This window comes from Beta vulgaris, chromosome 1 (genome assembly GCF_026745355.1).
Source record: "Beta vulgaris subsp. vulgaris cultivar EL10 chromosome 1, EL10.2, whole genome shotgun sequence".
Taxonomy (NCBI): Eukaryota; Viridiplantae; Streptophyta; class Magnoliopsida; order Caryophyllales; family Amaranthaceae; genus Beta; species Beta vulgaris.
In genome coordinates, this window is record NC_079202.1 from 46,616,244 (window position 1) to 46,634,854 (window position 18,611).

General features: G+C 38.6%; 1 protein-coding gene across 3 annotated transcripts; it reads right to left on the bottom strand.

Moving 5' to 3' along the window:
* Positions 1-10,024: 10,024 nt before the first annotated feature.
* Positions 10,025-16,967, bottom strand: LOC104892358 (synaptonemal complex protein 1). 3 transcript variants are annotated; one of them, XM_010678280.4, is made up of 19 exons: positions 16,431-16,967; positions 16,305-16,354; positions 15,995-16,202; positions 15,776-15,901; positions 15,530-15,628; positions 14,440-15,116; positions 14,106-14,354; positions 13,888-14,016; positions 13,731-13,799; positions 13,499-13,609; positions 12,684-12,791; positions 12,481-12,591; positions 12,318-12,404; positions 11,718-11,783; positions 11,495-11,602; positions 11,250-11,336; positions 11,089-11,151; positions 10,708-10,817; positions 10,025-10,391 (listed from the first exon to the last, which is right to left on the bottom strand). In XM_010678280.4, exons 1-18 carry the CDS (start codon positions 16,585-16,587, stop codon positions 10,710-10,712), a joined length of 2,613 nt encoding a protein of 870 aa, XP_010676582.2. In that variant the 5' UTR covers positions 16,588-16,967; the 3' UTR covers positions 10,025-10,391; positions 10,708-10,709. The 3 variants fall into 3 exon arrangements, with proteins under 3 accessions (XP_010676582.2, XP_010676574.2, XP_048498234.1); XM_010678272.4 differs by having other exon boundaries at positions 11,688-11,783; XM_048642277.2 differs by having other exon boundaries at positions 10,704-10,817; positions 11,688-11,783.
* Positions 16,968-18,611: the final 1,644 nt, after the last annotated feature.

The window sequence follows — 18,611 nt, forward strand, 5'->3', positions numbered from 1 at the left end:
AATGGCTGGTATCTTGACCTCTTTGCCACAGGTGCTGATGGCGGTTCAGGTATGACCCCTGGGTTCTCAGAATTCCCATCTATGGCCCTATTGCTCGAACTTTCCCCTTCAGATGAAGTAGAAGGGTTTTGACCCCTGGTTTCACGAACCCTCCACTCATTCTCGCAGTATTTAAGGTCAGTGAGGAAGTGGTTTTCGGAAGGAAGGTTCTAGTATCCGTAGGTATGCTTATTCCTATTGAAATACCCCTCTGTAGTCCACATATCCCCATACCTACGATGAACAAATCTATATGGCTCTATGTCTGGAACATAACGAAGCATGAAGTGTATCCTAGAGCCCTCAGATCGTAACCACTACTCCCCTTGCATAATTCTGTAATCCATAGCAGACTTCATTTTAAAGAACCACATATCCCAGTCCTCCCCTACTTGTTTCATCAAATAGTCCTTACAACCTATGTCATGAACCATCTGCGAAAGTAAAAACAAAATAGAATAGTCTAAGTTTTTGTAAAGAGGTAAATGCTCATTTTAACTTTGAAATCAACAAGTGAAATCAAGCTCATTTCGATCAATAAAATAGTTTTATACTAAAATAAGTTTTGAGTCTAATATCAATTTAGACCTATCCTTGTACACTTTTTAATCTAGTCACATTTGAAGATTTCGAGAATCTTTCACCATTTCAATTACACAGAGAGCACATACAAGTTCGAGGTACGAACAAAATTGCAATGATAACATTCCTATGACTTAATGCACATGACATGATCTATATGCTCCTAGCCCATACTACCCGTTTTGAAATCGTTTCGAAAACGTCTTTGAAAATAGGAGCAACCTGTCCAGATCCTAGACCGCAAAGTGCGGAGTACGAGGAATAAGGACGTCAGAATTGTCAAAGTGTTGTGGAGAAATCAAACTACCGAGGAAGCCACATGGGAAGCCGAAGATGCAATGCGTCTGAAGTACCCTGAGCTTTTCCAAGAGGTACGTGAGTTACGGGGACGTAACTTTTCTTTTAAGGGGGGAAGAATGCGATAGAATTTCGCGCTTTCACCCTAAAGTATGTTAATTATGATAGTTATGTTAATTATGTTAGTTATATGCTAGTTATGTGTGAAAACTGCTTATCTATTGTGTGAACGTTAGAAAACGCTTGTGAAATTTGGGACTTAGAAATGCAAAAGATCGTCGTTAAGACGGGCTACCTCAAAGTTTCGGGACGAAACTTCTTTTAAGGGGGGAAGCCTGTAATACTCCGTATTTTTAGTAGTAATTTCGTACTAATTAAGAAAATATAAAGAATTAATAAAAAAAAAATATTTTAACTTATTTACAAATTAATAGGAATTTGTTAGGAATTTTCAGAGTTTCAAAAGAGTAACCTAATCTTCACTTGACCTAGAGTTACAACTTTTTGAAGGGAGTATAAAAAGAAAAGGAGAGGGAATTTCAGAAAACCCTAAACCCTTGCTTCTCCCTCTCCTCAGCCGACTTTTCTCTTCCCTCTCCCTCTCTCTCAGCCGATTTCAGCCTTCTCTCTCTCAGAATTTTCTTTCTCTCTCTCTCGGATCTCTCTCTCCCTCAGATTCTTCCCTCTCTCGCTGTTCTCCTCATTTTCTTCGTCTCCCTCGCCGTGTTCTTTCTCGGAAATCATCGAGGGGTGCGAAGGGGATCGTGGTTCGAGCGCGCGGAGGGTGCGCAAGCGAGGAGGGCCGAGATATTGGGCGAGTTCGTCGAAGGTTGGTCGAGTTTTGGTGCGAATTCAGGCGAGGGTTTGGTGCGAAGAGTCGAAGTTTTCGTGCGGGTGTGTCGAGGTTTTCGTTCGCGAGTTTCGTGCGGCGTGTGTGTGGTTCGAGTGTGCGAAGAAGGAGTTCGAGGGTGTTCGAGTGGTCCGCGTCGTGCGAGTGCGGTTGCGCGACAGATCTGGTTGCGTAAGGGGTTTGGGCGACGAAACGAAGAGGGGTGCGAAGGTGTTCGTCGTGTGTGCGCGAAGGTGGTACGAGCGCCGGTCGAGTGTCGTGGCCGCACGTAGGAGAAGGAAAGTGTGCGCCGTCGCCGGAATTCTTGTGCCGGCGAAAGTCAGTGGTATAATCTTTGTACTTTAACTTAGTATGACAGTTTATTTGTTAGGTTTATATTTACAGTTTTCATAAGTACGTAAGGTTTGTAATTAATAATTAGTAATTGGAATGGTTAGTAAATTAGTTGTTTGTTTAACTAGTTAAGTTATTATTCTGTTGTTAAGTTAAAACTATGGTTAGGTTTGTAATTGGAATAAGATAAAAGTAGGAGACGTGTGTATTATTATTAGTTACAATTATTATCGTTTCATGGGTGACTTGTTCCACGGAACCTGACTTTGGGACTTATGACTTACCTTTTGGACATGGAACTTACCTTTTGGACATATGACTTACTTTTGGACATATGACTTAACTTCTGGACATAAGACAGATTGGACTTATGACCTTTTTGGATTGGTAAAATAGTGGACTAATGTTACTAACTAACTTAGTTACTCACTAACGCTGACTTCTAAAAGACGTTAAATTCACTAGATTAGAATTATAAAAAAGTTCTGGAATAAGGTTTTAACTATTGTTTAATTCGAATCGTTAGATCGTTATGGTCTTAGTACGTAGTAGTTGATAGTGTTATCAAGGACGTAACACTAAAGCTTTGTTTTAACGATTTAGGTCCCAATTTCATAAGCGGCTCGTTCTATTAAGTCAGCGAAAATTCTCCGCTACAAGGTACGTACGCGTACCAGTTTACTTTCAAAGCTTAGTATCATGATTAGGCTGCAGTTCATGTTATTGGAACCTAGTACCATGATAGGGAACATTTGATTGTGATTGTTTGGTTAGACGTTTATAACGTGAAATCAATATGATGCATTGAAATATGTTGCATTGAAATGCGAAGTTCTATCGTAGTGTAACATCAGCATTATTAATCTGATCTATAGGGTAACAAGAGTGTTACCAGAGATAAGATTGAGTTTGGTAATTAAGAGAGCATGTAAATGACTCCTTAAAGTTATAAAAGAATGGTTGGTAGTAAAAGAAGATTATGGCGATACTTGTAGTTGGATTCCCTACAAGTATAGAACAATGGAGGGAGTGTGGGACTTGTCCTACACTCCTACGCAGGCCTACTGTGACGACAGTAGTGTCCTTATATTTTGATAACTCAAGTAGGCGGAAGGTTCCGTTCGATCTTGGGGGTATGCATACTAAGGTGATGGGTGTGAGACGGAACAAAACCGTATTTGCATTTCATCTAATAGACCAAGTTGTCTATTAAGGATTCAGTAGCCCGTATGATTCTAGTAAGATGACGGTGCCCGTTCGATGCCAAATTATGAAAGATTAAAGGATGTGAGATAACGTAGGTTCATATAGCAGTTGTAATGTATGCATCATTTATGTTCATATAGTTTCAATGGTTCATTACGTACTCAGCATAGCTGACTCTGTGTGTTATTATGTGTTTGTTGTCCTGTGATGAACCATTGACACTTCAATGGGGAGCAGACTAGGTGAGCTGGTGCTGCTGCATGATATCAAGCATAAGGGGGCTAGTCTGTAGTTTGAAGTTAAACTTTTGGTTTAAGTATTACTGAATTTTATAGAACATTGTTACATGGTTTGAGTTTGAATAAAGAGGGGTCAACTATGATTCCCGAGTTGTATTTACATTTTCTATTCCGCTGCAATTTGGTTTTGAGACAATGAATTTGAGTTACCGTATTTCTAATTATGCCTTGCGTTCCATCGCGGCGGTAACACTCCCAAAGTCGATGCGACGTAGCATTAGACGTGTATGGATTTTGGGGGTGTTACACTCCCAGTCACTATCGTAGTAGGCTGCTAGATGAGCATGAGAGCTAGATGCAAGTAAGATGTCTTGTTGAGGGGTGCTAGATAGGTATCTTTGTACTCTCTTGGCAGCTTGGAGATGAACTGTAGTAAGTGAATGCATGAATTTACTTAGGACATGTATTCTTCAAGGTGAGGCAGAGGGTCACCAATGTGAGTTGTGAGCTTTAGGTGAGAGTCCATAGGCAATTTCAGAGGCTTACAGTTAAACATGTTGTAAGAAGAGAGGATATCTTGCAAATATTTTTTTCTGAGAGATGAAGTAGCCTTGATCAGTGAGATCAATTTCAAGCCCCAAGAAATACCTCAGCGAGCCCAGGTGTTTCATATAGAATTGAGAAGACAGGAAAACCTTGGTTTCTTTAATGCACTGCATATCATTACCACCAACTAATAAGTCATCTACATAGACAAGTATGGCAGTGAAAGAGTTGCCTTGAATTTCAATAAACAAGGAGTAATCTAATTTAGATTGTTGAAAATCAAAATCTTTCAAGGCTGAGCTTAATTTTGCAAACCATTGCCTGGGTGCTTGTTTTAAGCCATAGAGTGATTTAAGCAATTTACAAACTTTGGTAGGATTTTTCACCAAAGGATCATTGTCAGTGTTGAGAGTGAGTCTATGACCCATGCCTTGATAGCCAGGAGGGAGGCTCATGTAGACAGTCTCATGCAAATCCCCATGAAGGAATGCATTTTTGACATCCATTTGATGTACAATCCATCCTTTGATGGATGCAACAGCAAGAAAAGACCTGATAGTAGCCATTTTTGCTACTCGAGCAAAGTTATCTTCATAGTCTATGCCATACTTTTGCTTGTTGCACAATACTACTAATTTAGCTTTGTACCTCTCTGCGGAGCCATCTGGATTATACTTAGTCTTGTACAACCATTTACAACCTATGATTTTTTTTGTGGCGGGAAGGTCAGTAATGACCCAAGTATGGTTGAGTTCAAGGGCATTTAGCTCATCATTCATGGCATTTACCCAATAAGCTTGAGATCTGTCTTGTTTAAAGGAGGTGGGTTCTTTAATAGTGGTGACTTGGCTCAGGAAACAAGCAAAGTTAAATGAAGTAGAGGCTTTTGTAATAGTGTTAAGTTTGACAAGTTGGTTTTGGTTTAGAGAGGGTAGGTTTGTATGATAGTCAGAGAGCCAGTTGGGTGGCTTGTGTTCTATGTTGGATTGTCTAAGGACATGTGGTGTTGTTGTGACAGGAGAGTGAGTAGTGGTTGTTTGAGGTGATTGAGTTGTTTGAGTGTTGTCAGGAAGAGGAGTGAGCTCGGGTTATTCAAAGCATTCACTAGGTCCAAAGTCATCAACATTGAGTCGAAGGGGTGTTTGTTTGGCAGTTTTAGAGTTGAACACTTGGTAAGGGTATATGCTCATAGAACTTGGTGTCCCTGCTCACAAACATAGTGTTATCAAGCAAATTTAACAGTTTGTAACCTTTTTGTTTTTGAGGATATCCTATGAACACACATGGTACACCTCTAGGGTTAAATTTGTCATGATTTCTACTAGGATCTCTAGCAATGACAAGACATCCAAAGGCTTTTAACTCTGAATATTTAGGTTTAGTTGAGTGAAGTACCTCAAATGGTGTATCATTGTTGAGCATAGGAGTGGGAAGAAGATTGGTGATGTGCACAGCTGTCATGATACAGCAGTCACCCCAATATTGCACTAGGAGGCCACTTTGAAACTTGATGGCTCGAGCCATTTCAAGCAGATTCCTATGTCTTCTCTCCACTCTGCCATTCTGTTGGGGTGTGTCTACACAAGTAGTCTCATGAATGATTCCCAAAGACAGGAATGGGTTTAAACAGTTTGTTATCATACTCAATAGCATTATCAGTTCTAATCTTCTTCACTTTTTTATTGTATTGAGTGTTGGCTAGATGAATGAATTATGTAATAGCTTGGAAAGCTTCATCTTTGCTTTTCATGAGATATACCCATACAACTCTGGTTGGTCATCCAAGATGGTGAGGAAGTATCTATGCCCTTGTCTTGTTGCCACTCTGTATGGACCCCATGTGTCCATATGAATTAAGTCAAAGGCACCATAAGCTCTTGACTCACTTTTCTTGAATGATGGCCTGGTGAACTTGGCTACAGGACAACTGGGACACTCTTCTTCTATGCCTTTATCAACCCCTTTCAGTCCTGGTATTTGCTTAATTCTGTCTATGGGAGCATGACTAAGCCTATGATGCCATAGAGTTGTGTGATTCACCTCTACTGTTGTGGGAACAAGCAATTCACTACTTGCAGCCAATCTTGTTGTCTCACTCTCATTTCTCCACTGCTTCACATACTCACTCAAATGCTTCAAGATCACATCCACACTTCCATTCACCAGATAGTACATTCTGTTCGCTGCTCTTCCAAACCCTCTCACTTGTCCACTCACATTGTCCTGAATAATGAAGTACTCAGGCATGAAAGACACCTTACATCCTTGGTGTTGTGTGAGATTTTGAACTGAGATAAGGTTGTGCTTGAAAGTAGGAACAAGCATCACATTTTTGAGCACCAATCATTTGCAAGCATCACATCTCCACTGTAAGTCACATCAGATGTATTTCCTGTTGGCAGATTGATCCTAGCCTGGTGAGATATTTTCTTTTGATTCACAAGAAAGTCCTTACAAGCTTTCATGTGATGAGTTGCACCTGAATCTATTATCCATTCTTCCTTCACAGATTGTGCAAGGTTGCACTCAGCCATTTCCACAAAGTTTACTTACATGTCATCATCACTTTCTTCTTGCTTTGAAGGTAATGGGAGGAGTTTTAAGAGTTGCTCAAGTTGATGAGCAGTAATTCCACTTCCTGAGCTTCCTTCACCTTGGCTACAAGCATTCGCAACCATGTTCCCTCTTCTCTCTTGTTTGTTTCTGTTCCATTTTGGTGCATTTTTGTTGTGATCCTTCACAAATCCCCCTCTACTGAAATTGTCTCTTCCTTTCCCTTTTCTATCCTTGGATGCTTTAGGATTCCTTGCTGGAACTCCTGTCACACTCCAACACTTTTCATAAGTGTGACCTGTCTTTCCACAAGCCTCTATTTTCCCACAATTTGAACAGATCAGGTCAGTCTTTCTTTCATACATAGCAAATGCTTCATGTTCTTCTTTGATTGGTTTTAAAATCTCTCTCTGTGACTCTTCTTGTTGCACCATACTACAGACAATATCAACTGAGGGTAGTGGAGTCATCATTATAATAGGACTCCTCTATTGCCCAAAGTGCTCATCCAACCCATTTAGGAACGGGAAGAGTTTTTGTTCTTCTTCCTCTTCTCTATGAACAGCATCTATGTAAGCCTTCACTTCAGTGTTTATCTGAGTTATTGCAGGATAATCACTCAATGCTTCCAACTCTTCCCACAAACTTCTGATTTTAGTGTAGTAGTATTAGTCTACCACTTTGCTTATTTTCATACACAACTTTACTAAATTTGTACTTCCTTGCACCATTAGCAACTGAGAACCTTGTCTCCAGTTGCTTCCATATTTCAGTTGCACTATTAAGAAACATAACTGATTTCTTGATAGGCTCAGTTACAGATGCCAGAAGCCAAGAAATCACCATGCTATTACATGTTTCCCAGGCTTCAGCCTTCACTTCATCAGTTTTATCCTTTTTTACTCCCCTTGTGATAAACCCTAACTTTCTCTTTGAATAGACATATCTCAAAGGACCTTTTCCAGTACCTGTAATTACTTGCAACTTCAAGTTTTTCAACTTGTATAGAACTTGATCCCTCTGATGGATGCAGATACAATGCATTAGTTACTTCTATCTTTGTGCCACTCATATTGCTGGAAATAGTTGCTAAGTCTAGAAAATACTCAATCTTTACTACTCTATAGATATCAGTGAGAGATTTAAACTACTACTACTTGACCAGAACACAACTACTTGAACTTTCAGATTACAAGTATTCAGAGAGAATATAAAAGATTGAGTTTTTAATGCAAAGGAAATAAATTTCGAACCTTTGGCTCTGATACCATGAAGACTTGCAACAAAAGATATGGTGACAGTCGTAGTTTCTTCATTTCATTCATTCCATCTCCCCATTACAACCTAACATCATAGCTTATATATTGCTCCTCCAAAAGGTTGCGTCAGTGCACCAAACCTAGGGCATCTAAACAGCATATTCTACTGTCACATGATGGTCACATGATCATTAAACGGCACATGATCCTAGGTTGATACTAAGGAGAAACATACAACTGGCAGTAGCAAATAGACAAAACACCTAGTCTAATACTCCTTCCTTTTACAGTGATTAAGGTTTTCAAAGCATTATTGTGACTGTTGCTTGTCTTCTGTAATTCTATCTCAAATTGATATGATGTAATATTTTAGATGGGGTCCACTTCTAGAGCAAGCCACTTACAAGAATTGCCAGTGCCTTAACTATCTGAACAGGCAATCTCATCCTCATGATATATATTGTCATTTATTGTTGCCAAGTATGTATGTCATTTTTGCACAACTATAAAGGTTGATCCTCCTTAGCAGTTACCTCTCTTTTCAGACTGACGGGAGTGTTCCAAATACGCTAGTTATTGCGAATTCGAGGATCGATCTTAATAGAGAATATCTAGACGTCGAGTTGGTCTTGCCCAAGTTTAAGCAGTCATCTGAAGATTCTTGAGTTATTTAAGTTTGTTGTTAGCGCTCTTTTCACTCTGTTCCTATAGTAGTGAGGCATCTGCAACTCTCTTGAGTGCTAATCAGATTTAAGAAACATTAATAATCAGACCATTTTTCCTCAGGAATAGCATGATCATTTATAGTATTATACCATGCATTAGCGATGGCAGACGAATATACCAAGAGCTTCTTAAACCACACCTTTTTGCTTGTGTCTATGATTGATTTGAACTAGCGGCAACATTAGCCTTGACTATTTCTTGTTTATTATTGTTGCTCTTGTAAAGTCTCATATTGGTAGCTACAATATGTTTGCTTGTGTTCGGGTCAACAGGATCAGAGAGCTCCCACAGAACAGTAACATAGTGGCTATACACACTGACAGCCCTGACGTGAGTTGCTTATTTAAATAGGTATGCAGGTCCATAACATGAGGATTGAAATGCATATATTGTATGCGACCTTTGAGATTGCTGTCATTGTTAATGTCAAGTTGAAAGTTAACTTATTGCTTCTGTTCAGGTTTTGATATAGGATGTGGAAAATCAACTTAGTCGTCATGCTATTTTAGGAGCTCATAGCTCTCGTCCAGATTCGGTGTGCCTGAAGTCTACCTTCTTGTTAATCATTTTGTCGTCATGTGTTTGAGAAAGCCTTTAGTGGTACCATTCATATTGTTCTGCAACAGCTTGGCAATTTAACAAGATTGAAAATTTATCATGTTTGAAATCTGATTTCAGTAGTTAGCTGATCCCTTTTCATGCAGATATTGACTGGACACCAGGAAAATGCCGAATACGCTTTTGCGATGTGCTCTTGTGAACCACTTGTGCTTTCTGGAGGTGTGAATCATATTTCATTATAGTACCACACTGGTGATGTCATGCAATTTTGCGTCATTTTTTACTCCTTTTTGTTATCATTTGGTTGATGCTACTTCTGGAAGGAATTGCATACTGAAGAGATATATACCATTGGAGGATAGAGAGTAACCTCGAGTTTTTGGGAAGGTAGGAGCATTCCCTTCATAGAGACTTCATTAATATGTTGGGTCTCTCATTTTTGGAGGCTTTTATTTCTTAGAGAGGAAGAGGAAATGACACACTCCTGTTCTGGGAAAATGAAACACAAGAAAAGGAGTGAGTCATTGTCGACATACTTCTTTTCTGTTAAAGAATGACTTTCCTTTTGATTGATAGTAGTTCAGTGTTTTCTGTTTTACATTTTCAATATTATGTATAGGTTCTCATGCCAAAATGTAATGCAATTAAACACTAAAATGAACCAAATTAGAAGAAACAAAAAAAGATACTATGATCATCTTGTACTTTGTATTGGACCCTTTTGGTACACCGTGCAACCAAGAAACACCTGCTATTGCTCTTAACTGGCATGATTTGTGGGTTGCTAGAACAATTGTATGTTTTAAGTTCAATACCATCTTGCATCACAATAATTTCATGAAACCATTTGAAGTTTAGGCTCAAAATTGATGCTTCAGATGAAGCCCATGAAAAAGAATCAAAAAAGAATTCTAATGACGGGCGTAGCTGATTCTAACAAGTAGCAGTGGAACAATGAGTTTCAAAAATTGAAAAACTATTGAGTATTGATATAGAGATACTTGCCACAATATAGACAGTTACTTTCTACATCATATACAGGAGTTATAGTCTTCTCGTCGACCTGTAATCGACGAGGATTTTTACGTGTGATCCTGACGCTAAAGTTGGACATGAAAAAACTGCATTTGCTGTCACTCTAACATTCTATAACCAGTTAAATCGTTGTACACTTGTCGGCCTATAGAAGGAACTCATTACCTGCCATCATTTGCCAAAAAGGAAAAATATCAGGAACTAAGATTTTTTTTATCAATATACCAGATTATATTAATATCAAGTTTCCCTTTTGTTGTCTTCATAATCCACATAGTAGAAGTACGCTATCAAGCCATGGAAGGATTTCGGACAACGAAAAGCCCTCAGTTGGAAGAAATTTTTTAATCACTTTTAAATTTTTATAGTTGAAAGCTAGGATGAGAACTCCTGTATCATAAGTACTGAAGCCAGGGTAAAGAAAAAAATGCACCAATTCATAAAGAAAAACTGCACAAGCTTTTAGAAAATGGCTACCTACATCTAATCAAATGCATAGGGATCGTCTCCGTCTGCATATGGATTCAGAGATCCTTCAGAAAACAATTCGACTAGATTTGTAGGCTGAGAGTAACCCATTGTCCTAGTTCCCTGCATCAAAAAGATAAGCCATTAACTAGTTTTCATGCGGTAGTTCATAAATGAAAGAGGAGCCATGCAGTTTAAATCCACAGTCCAAACTACAAGTTGAACAATAACTATTTGCAAGATTTTAATGAGAATCCTACAGCATGTGACCACTCTGTGAAGCGCTACAGAAAGACAAATCTTGTTGTTCTCTAATTGTCAAGAAGAAATACTCAGTGTATATGGTACAGAAACAACCAGAACATGTAGTGCAGATACGGGTAGCTTTCATTACCTTGATAGTGCTTTTAGGAGTATTGGTTTTAGGAGTAGCAACCTTCTTATGCTTTCTTGGTTCCTACAACAGCATGTATAAAAAGTTTCAGATTAACTTCCCAGCAATCCACTTCTTCCACCAAAGTTTTACTGTTTTTTGGGATCAATGTAAGTGCATACCGCAAACATGACAGTGCTCTTGGTTTTTCTTCGTTTGGTAAGGGTTTCTGCATTTGTTGTTTCCTCGTCATATTCGCGATGAGTTACCTGCAATAGAAGGAGTAGGTTAAAAGGGTAACTGATAAGCTGCCTAATTGTCAAATGAAACATCAGATAAATAATTCATTGATGATCTCCAACAGCACGTCAAACAACTTATAGGCGTTTCATATATGGGAGTTTGGGGTGAATTATGAACAGCTCACCTTCCTTCCATGCTTAGATATACCCATAACATTTCCAGTTTTTTCGCTCTCTACTTTCCTTAGCAAGCTTGATACTGGAGATTGTATTGTAGCTTGGTAATGTGAAACCTGTGTTATTATACAGTCAAATATAACTATAATCACAGCAATAGCAATAAAACCTTGAAATAGATTATCAATAGGGAAAAAGCACTTCTTTCTTCAGTTCACTTGGCTCGCTCACCGGAGCATGCATGCCTTTTTTCATGCCATCTGGATATTTTTTTCTCATCGATGAAACAGAGTGTTCCTGATGGAAAGAAAGAAATAAACAATGTTGCTTTCACCTACCAAAATATTACTCTGTTACCAGGCATATACATTTGCAATAAATATAATAGAGCTATGATTTAGACAGAATAGAAAACTAATAGCCATATAAATATCCATAATGTACACTTGTACCAGTTATTTGATTGATAATAGGTCATGTCATTATACTTAAAGTGGGAAAATGCAGGCAAATGTTCAGGTCGGTACTCCTTCCGATCCAAAATGTATGCTCCTTTTAGCCTTTTGTTTTATCCAATAAGATATTTTACAATCTCAATGCAACATCAAATAGCCTTTATAACATTTTATAGGTTATTCTATATACCAATGCACAAATTTAAAGCAATGCATTTCTTTTACTAGATTTATAATATCTATGTAAACATATGTTGTGGATTAGAAAGTACAACTTATGCTTTGGGTATCTTTCCACAGCATGCATATCGTACCCATCAAAGAAACGGGAGGTTGGGGGGGGGGGGTGAGTGAGTGAATGAAATAAGGGTTGAACCTTCTTCGAGTTCACTTCTTGGTCATCTTGGGGTACGTCGCTCATCACTTTCCATTGTAGCTGCAACAGAGCCCTTTGCCTTTCTTCCTGTAATTGATTAGATCCCAGTCAATAAAATAAACAAAATAAACCTATCCACTGAAGCTAAAGCGATAACACGCACTTTAGATTTCTGAAGATCCAGCTCCTGCTGAAGTTTCCTATATTCATCTTCGTGCTGCAACTTCAAAGCTCTTATCTGGGATTCGTGCTCATTCTTCATTGTCATTGTATTCTGGCAACCTCAAACAGGTTAGAAAGGAAAAAGAAATTATCCAGCGATGAGAGCTTGAGTGCTCAAGTTCCTAAAAGTGAAAGCTTCGTGACCTCTCTCAGTTCGTTTTCAGCCTGGAGTTGGATACGGTTCAGCTCTTCAAGGTGGTCAGAGTGAAGATTGGATTCTTTTCTTTGATGCTCGTTTTTCATGCGATCAATCTAGGAATACACCGGGAGAAAAGTACAATTAGGTGTTTAGTATTTCAATTGCAAATAATTCATCAATCATAAGGTCCCCAGAGGCCCAGACTCGAATAAGCCACCCCTTCTAGAACATGTAAAAGTGCTTGCCTATCATGCAATTTCAAAGTGAAGCTTCTGCAGGATCCAGGACCAGCATGGTCTAACAGTACCTAACTTATCAAACAAACCCGCCAACAACATTCATTGGTTTTGCACCAAACTGTCATTGCAATGCCTCTGAGAAAGCTCCCACAAAGCTCATAGTAAGATAGAGTCGCTTGTACCCAACCCTATTCTTACAATTACACAGGCTTTTTCGGCCTTGCTTTACAACTTAAAGGAAACTGTTTCTCATTGACCCTTTAATGTAACGGAAACTATTGGCCTACTACAAAGCAAACAAGAAACAAAGGAGATTTAAATGAAACAATTGATTTAGTCCATTTTAATCCAAATTTGAAAATGTTCACATTAGAGGTTCATCCAACTTTGTTGACAAGGATATCATTTGTCGATTTTACTATTAGCAGACATAACTTGCATATAAGTCAAGATAATGGGGAACAAAAATATCAGCTTGTATGCACAAAGAATATTCAATTGCATACCGACTGGACAAGAGAATCATATATTTACTTCAAAACTGGTTCAGCTATGAGTTAGATTATATTAATGACACATACCAAAGCAGTATGCTCTTCTTGGATGCGAGCCAAAGTCTGCTTTGATTCTTCCTTGCACTGGTTAAGTCTTTGCTCACACACCCTTTCCATCTCTACAACAGTCTTGTCTGCCTAAAGGTACAAACAGACATCCTCAATCTTTTCCTTTTTCCGAAGTATTGAAACAACCTAAACAATTACTCGAATTTATACTCAGAAAAAGATAATTGTAGTTGAAATAGAAATAGCCAACCTTCTCTTTCTCAAGATTCATGATCTCTTGCTTCTCAACTTCATATTTCTTCCTGATGTCATTTATTGCCTGTTGGAAGCCAGCCAATGTCAAAAAAAAGTGCCATAATTTTCAAATAATGTCTTCATCCTGCAACGTTCAAGGAAAAAGGACTTACCTGATCATTCCTCTGGGAGATCTCCTTCAAATGCCTTGACAGCTCTGACTGTTTAGATTCAAGCATAACATCATACTGCTTCTTAGCTTCTCCAAGCTTGCTTTCTGCAGTAACTAACTGTGCCTTGATCTGTGAAAAAACTTTAAGTGATTTCTAAGCTCATCCCAGGTCATAATGACTATTTTTAAAAAGAATCTTAACAAGATAATTAAAGAAACCTCTGCTTTTAGGGTTTCCAGTTGCTTCTCTTTGTCTTTGTATTGTATGATTAGCTGTTCCTTTTCCTCCACTGTGGAATGAAGCTTGTTCACTTGCTCCTCCAAGGACATCACCTGCTGATTAGTCTTCAAAATCTCCTTCTGAAATCCATCGATTTCATCCTCCTTTTTCTGTATATCTCCTTGCAGCTTCTCCGTGTTCTCCTTCTTCTCTGACTCTAGCTCTGACAATTTAATCAGCAAATCTTTCTGCAAGTTTTATGAAGGGTCACTGAGAGGATGGTATTTGATGCTAATGATAAACATATATCCGCTTAATTTTCCAAAAAGAAACCTTTTCATTATCAGATGACCCTAGGCTCTCCGAAAGATTGCGAACTTGCTCCTCCAACTCAGAAACCAACTTTTCTGCTTCAATTTTCTTAGCAACAAGAGCCACTATTTCACACTCTAACTTTTGAATCCTCTCTTCTGTTAAACGACATTCATCAGCATGCTGCACCATTGCAGACTCTTGTGCTATGCGTAGCTCGTATACTTTATCCTCTAATCCCAGTTTACATGATTGAAGTTCATCCTTTTCTGATATAAGCTGCATGTTCTGATGATGCAGAAGATCATAGTTCCCTTGAGCCTTCTTGGTATTGAGATCCTTCTCATGTTCAACCAACTTCGAGCAAAAATCATACCCAGAGAAGAGCTTAGAGATCTTGTCTGAAATAGCCAAACTGTGCTTATCCAATTCAATAAGTTTTGAAGCGAAAACATCAACGACATCCTTAAGATTTTGAGTCTCCTGCACTGATGCCGCTAATCTTTTAGCAAACTCATCGTTGCTAGATCGAAGATCAAGTTTCTCCCTCTCCAATTTTTCAAGAGAAACTCTCATCTCAGTAAGACCCTCTTCTTTCAAATTTAGTTCCCTATTCGCATCATCCAATTTTGACTTTAAACTTTCACCAGCCAATCTGCTTGTGGATAGGTATGCTTCAAGGCATTTTATAAAATCATCTGCAAGCAATGCAACACAAGTAAATCCTCGAAAATATCTTCACAGTGAAGCGACTTTCCACTGTATTCAAAATCTTTTAAGTCATCCAGGAAAGGTCAAATTTGGACAAATCTACAGGTAAGTTGGTACAGTACCAAATATATACAAAACAAATATAGAGAAATAGAGACTAAACTTAAGTTGCCCAAGTCTATCAATAACAAATGGTCTGTCTAATAAACTCGCTGATCTGCCTGGTATATGCTATCAAGCTTTAATTGACAAACAAATAAGAGCAAACATTTATATCCACAGACATCAGTACAGTCACCATATGCCTCTACTATGTTATGCAACTACTTCAATTCATATCTTTTGCTTACAAAAATTGTGGGGAAGGGGAGGGAACATTTGTAGTTTCACGTTTGACTACCTTTTTCAGCCATAAGTTTGGTAGTTTTGGATCGTTCATTTTCGTAAAGTACCTCTTGTTCCTCTTTCTGCCTTTTAAGTTCCTCAAGTGCCTCGTCACCTGGGTAAAGAATTCAAATAAGATGTACTCTTATATATTCCTTCATGTAGACTCAACAACAATTGCGATATTTGCTAACTAAGTCATGACCAGAGATTACATAAATCGTTTTGCATGAACTCAATACTAACAGGACAAGAAACTTACGTTCTTTAATATTTTCCTCTGCTGACTCCAATTTAAGGGATAACTTCTTCATTTCATCATTAATATTATCCAATGCAACCAAATTTTCTGTTAATTTCCCTTCTATCAACTCCTTATCCTTCTCCGCTGTTCAAATACACATAAATCTGGTTATAACTCGAACAATATAGAAACACAAGTTGTAAAACAAAATTCAATAAAGTTTGAAGGTATACTTACCATCCTGAACTTGGCAAGCTAAGAACTGCAATGTTTCGGTGAGTTGATCACAGAAGGTTTTTGTAGAAGAAAATTTCGATTCCAGCCCTTGCCAGATCTTCTCGTCTTCTTTCTGTTTCACTTTCAGCTTCGCATTCTCATTGCACGCTGTTTGTAGCTTCTCTTCTAGAAGATGAATATGCTCCAGAGATTTCTTTAACTTCGAATTCTGCAAAAAAAATCAAAAATCAAATTGAAGCAGATACTTCAGCAAAGTACTAATTGCAACTTCAGAATTTGAACATTAAATGATCATTAGAGAGAGAATTACTGCTAAATCAAGATCCGTTCTCACAGACGCTTGTTCCTTGACCAATTTCTCTGAAATTCGCATCAAATTTAGCACAAAAAAGAAGATAATTCTCTGTAATTAAGAATGGAAACTTAGGTAACGAACCAGCAGTGATCTTCAAGTTCGCGAAGCTTCCTGAAGTAATTGAATCCGAAGATGAACGAGAAGAAATTGATAAGGTTTTCGCTGTTCCTGAAGCAGATCCTGTGAAAGATTTGAACTGATCTAAGCTTTTCATGCCGAAAAACCCTAATTTCTGCATTTTGAAATGCTCGAATAACGAAATTGAAGCTGTCGACCACAATTAGGTTATCACGACTTCGGAGTTCTGTAGCAATGGCGGATGGATAGTGCAGAAAATCCGAAAATTGAAGCTGTCTCTCTCTCTCCTTTCGTCTCAAGTTCAGACAGCAATGAGCATTTCAAATGCATTTCGCGCCATATTACGCCTTTTATACTTTTCGTCTCACCAACTATCTTTTGCGGGAATTAGTTGCAAGTTTTTTTTTTTTTTTCCTGAGGGGAATTGGTTGAAGTTTTTTGTTGCGAGGAGTTGGTTGAAATTACATGGTGTGCTATAGTTTTTTATTTGTTTTCCTTTTCTTATCCTCTTCATTTGGAAAAGAATCATAAAAAATAAGTTTAGATGAGTTCATTTAGGACGGATTCAATAATAGCATTGGAATTAACTTTAATGTTTAGATTAATTCAAAACTACAATAATGGTGAAAAATAGTATTTGGTTATGTTCCTTAACTTATTATTACAATAAGTTTCACCAAAAATAGGTTAAATTTAGCAAAAATAAGTTCAGCAAAAACGAGTTCAACAATAAGGGGCGGATTTACTATGGGTTTACTGGGTTCAGGTGAACCCAGTGATTTTTCGAAAAAAATTGCCCAATTTTTTTTTTAAAATTAAAAAATATTTTAGATATTAGATATATACTATTTGCGTGCAAAGTAAACCATGAAAGAAGCATGTGGCCCAGTGGTTTTGTATCTCTTCCTGTTGGTGCGCGCGGGATTCAGAAGGTCTGAGGTTCAAAACCCGTCTATCAGGTATGAATTTCACTATTTCAGATTTTAGTCTTTTATTCTTGGGAAATTCTCACCGATAACCCTCTTTTTTTCCAATTTCTCAATGGTAACCCCTTTTATTTTTTTATTATCAATGATAACCCCCAATTATGAGTAATTCTCAACCATGACCTTAAATCACTAATTAACACCTCTAATTACTTATTAACATATATTTTTAATATTAATTACAATATTCTTAATATTAATTACAAAATTATTTTTCCAAAAAAAAATCCAGCCACCATGAACAATCCCCCACCCACGACCCCAGCAAACCAAATGACCACCCCCACCCAACAACCCAGCCATCTCACCAACCTGCAGCACCGCACAACCACCACAATTACAGCCTTATACCACCTCGAAATTTACCCTGCTACCAGCTCAAAACTACCACAAAGAAAAAAGAAAAACAGAAAAAAGAAGAAAAAAAACAGAAATTGATTAAGGGAAGGGGTCTGGCAGCTGGGGCGGTTTGGGGTGGGGGGTTGGGCGGCTTCGGTGGTGATGAGGTGGGGGTGGTTGAGGTGGGTCGAAAAGGGGTGGGGGTTGCTAGGAGTGGTCGGATCGAGGTGGGGTAGGGAGGCTCGTTGGGGGTGGCTGAGGTGGGGGGTGGTTTCGAGGGTGGGGGTTTGGTGGTGGTGGGTTTCGGGGGAAGGGGAATCGGGGTGGGGGGGGGGGTTCGGTGGTTGGGTGAGTCGTGGGCGGGGGTTTCGGGGTGGCTGGGTTCGGTGGTGGGGTTTTCAGGGGTGGGGGAAATCGGGGGTGGGCGTTTCAGGGGTGGGGGATGGTTGGGACGGTGGTTTAGGTGGGGGCAGGGTTTGGGGTGGCGGGGCAGGGGGTGGGGTGGCTGGGGAGGGGGTGGTTGGGGTGGGTATGTTGGGTGAGGAGAGAGAGTGTGTCAAAGTGTGTGTGCTAATTATCTGATTTAACCAAAGATAACTTCAAATTATCTGATTTAATGTCAATTAATACCAAAATAATCTAATTAAGGTCATGGTTGAGAATTACTCATAATTGAGGGTTACCATTGGCAATAAAAAAATAAAGGGGGTTACCATTGAGAAATTGGAAAAAAAAGGGGTTACTAGTGAGAATTTCCCTTTATTCTTTTATTCTTATAGAAATTAGACATTAGATGATTAAAATATGTAATTGTAGTTATGTAATTTTGTTACACAACAAGAATGAGCGCTTTTAGCGT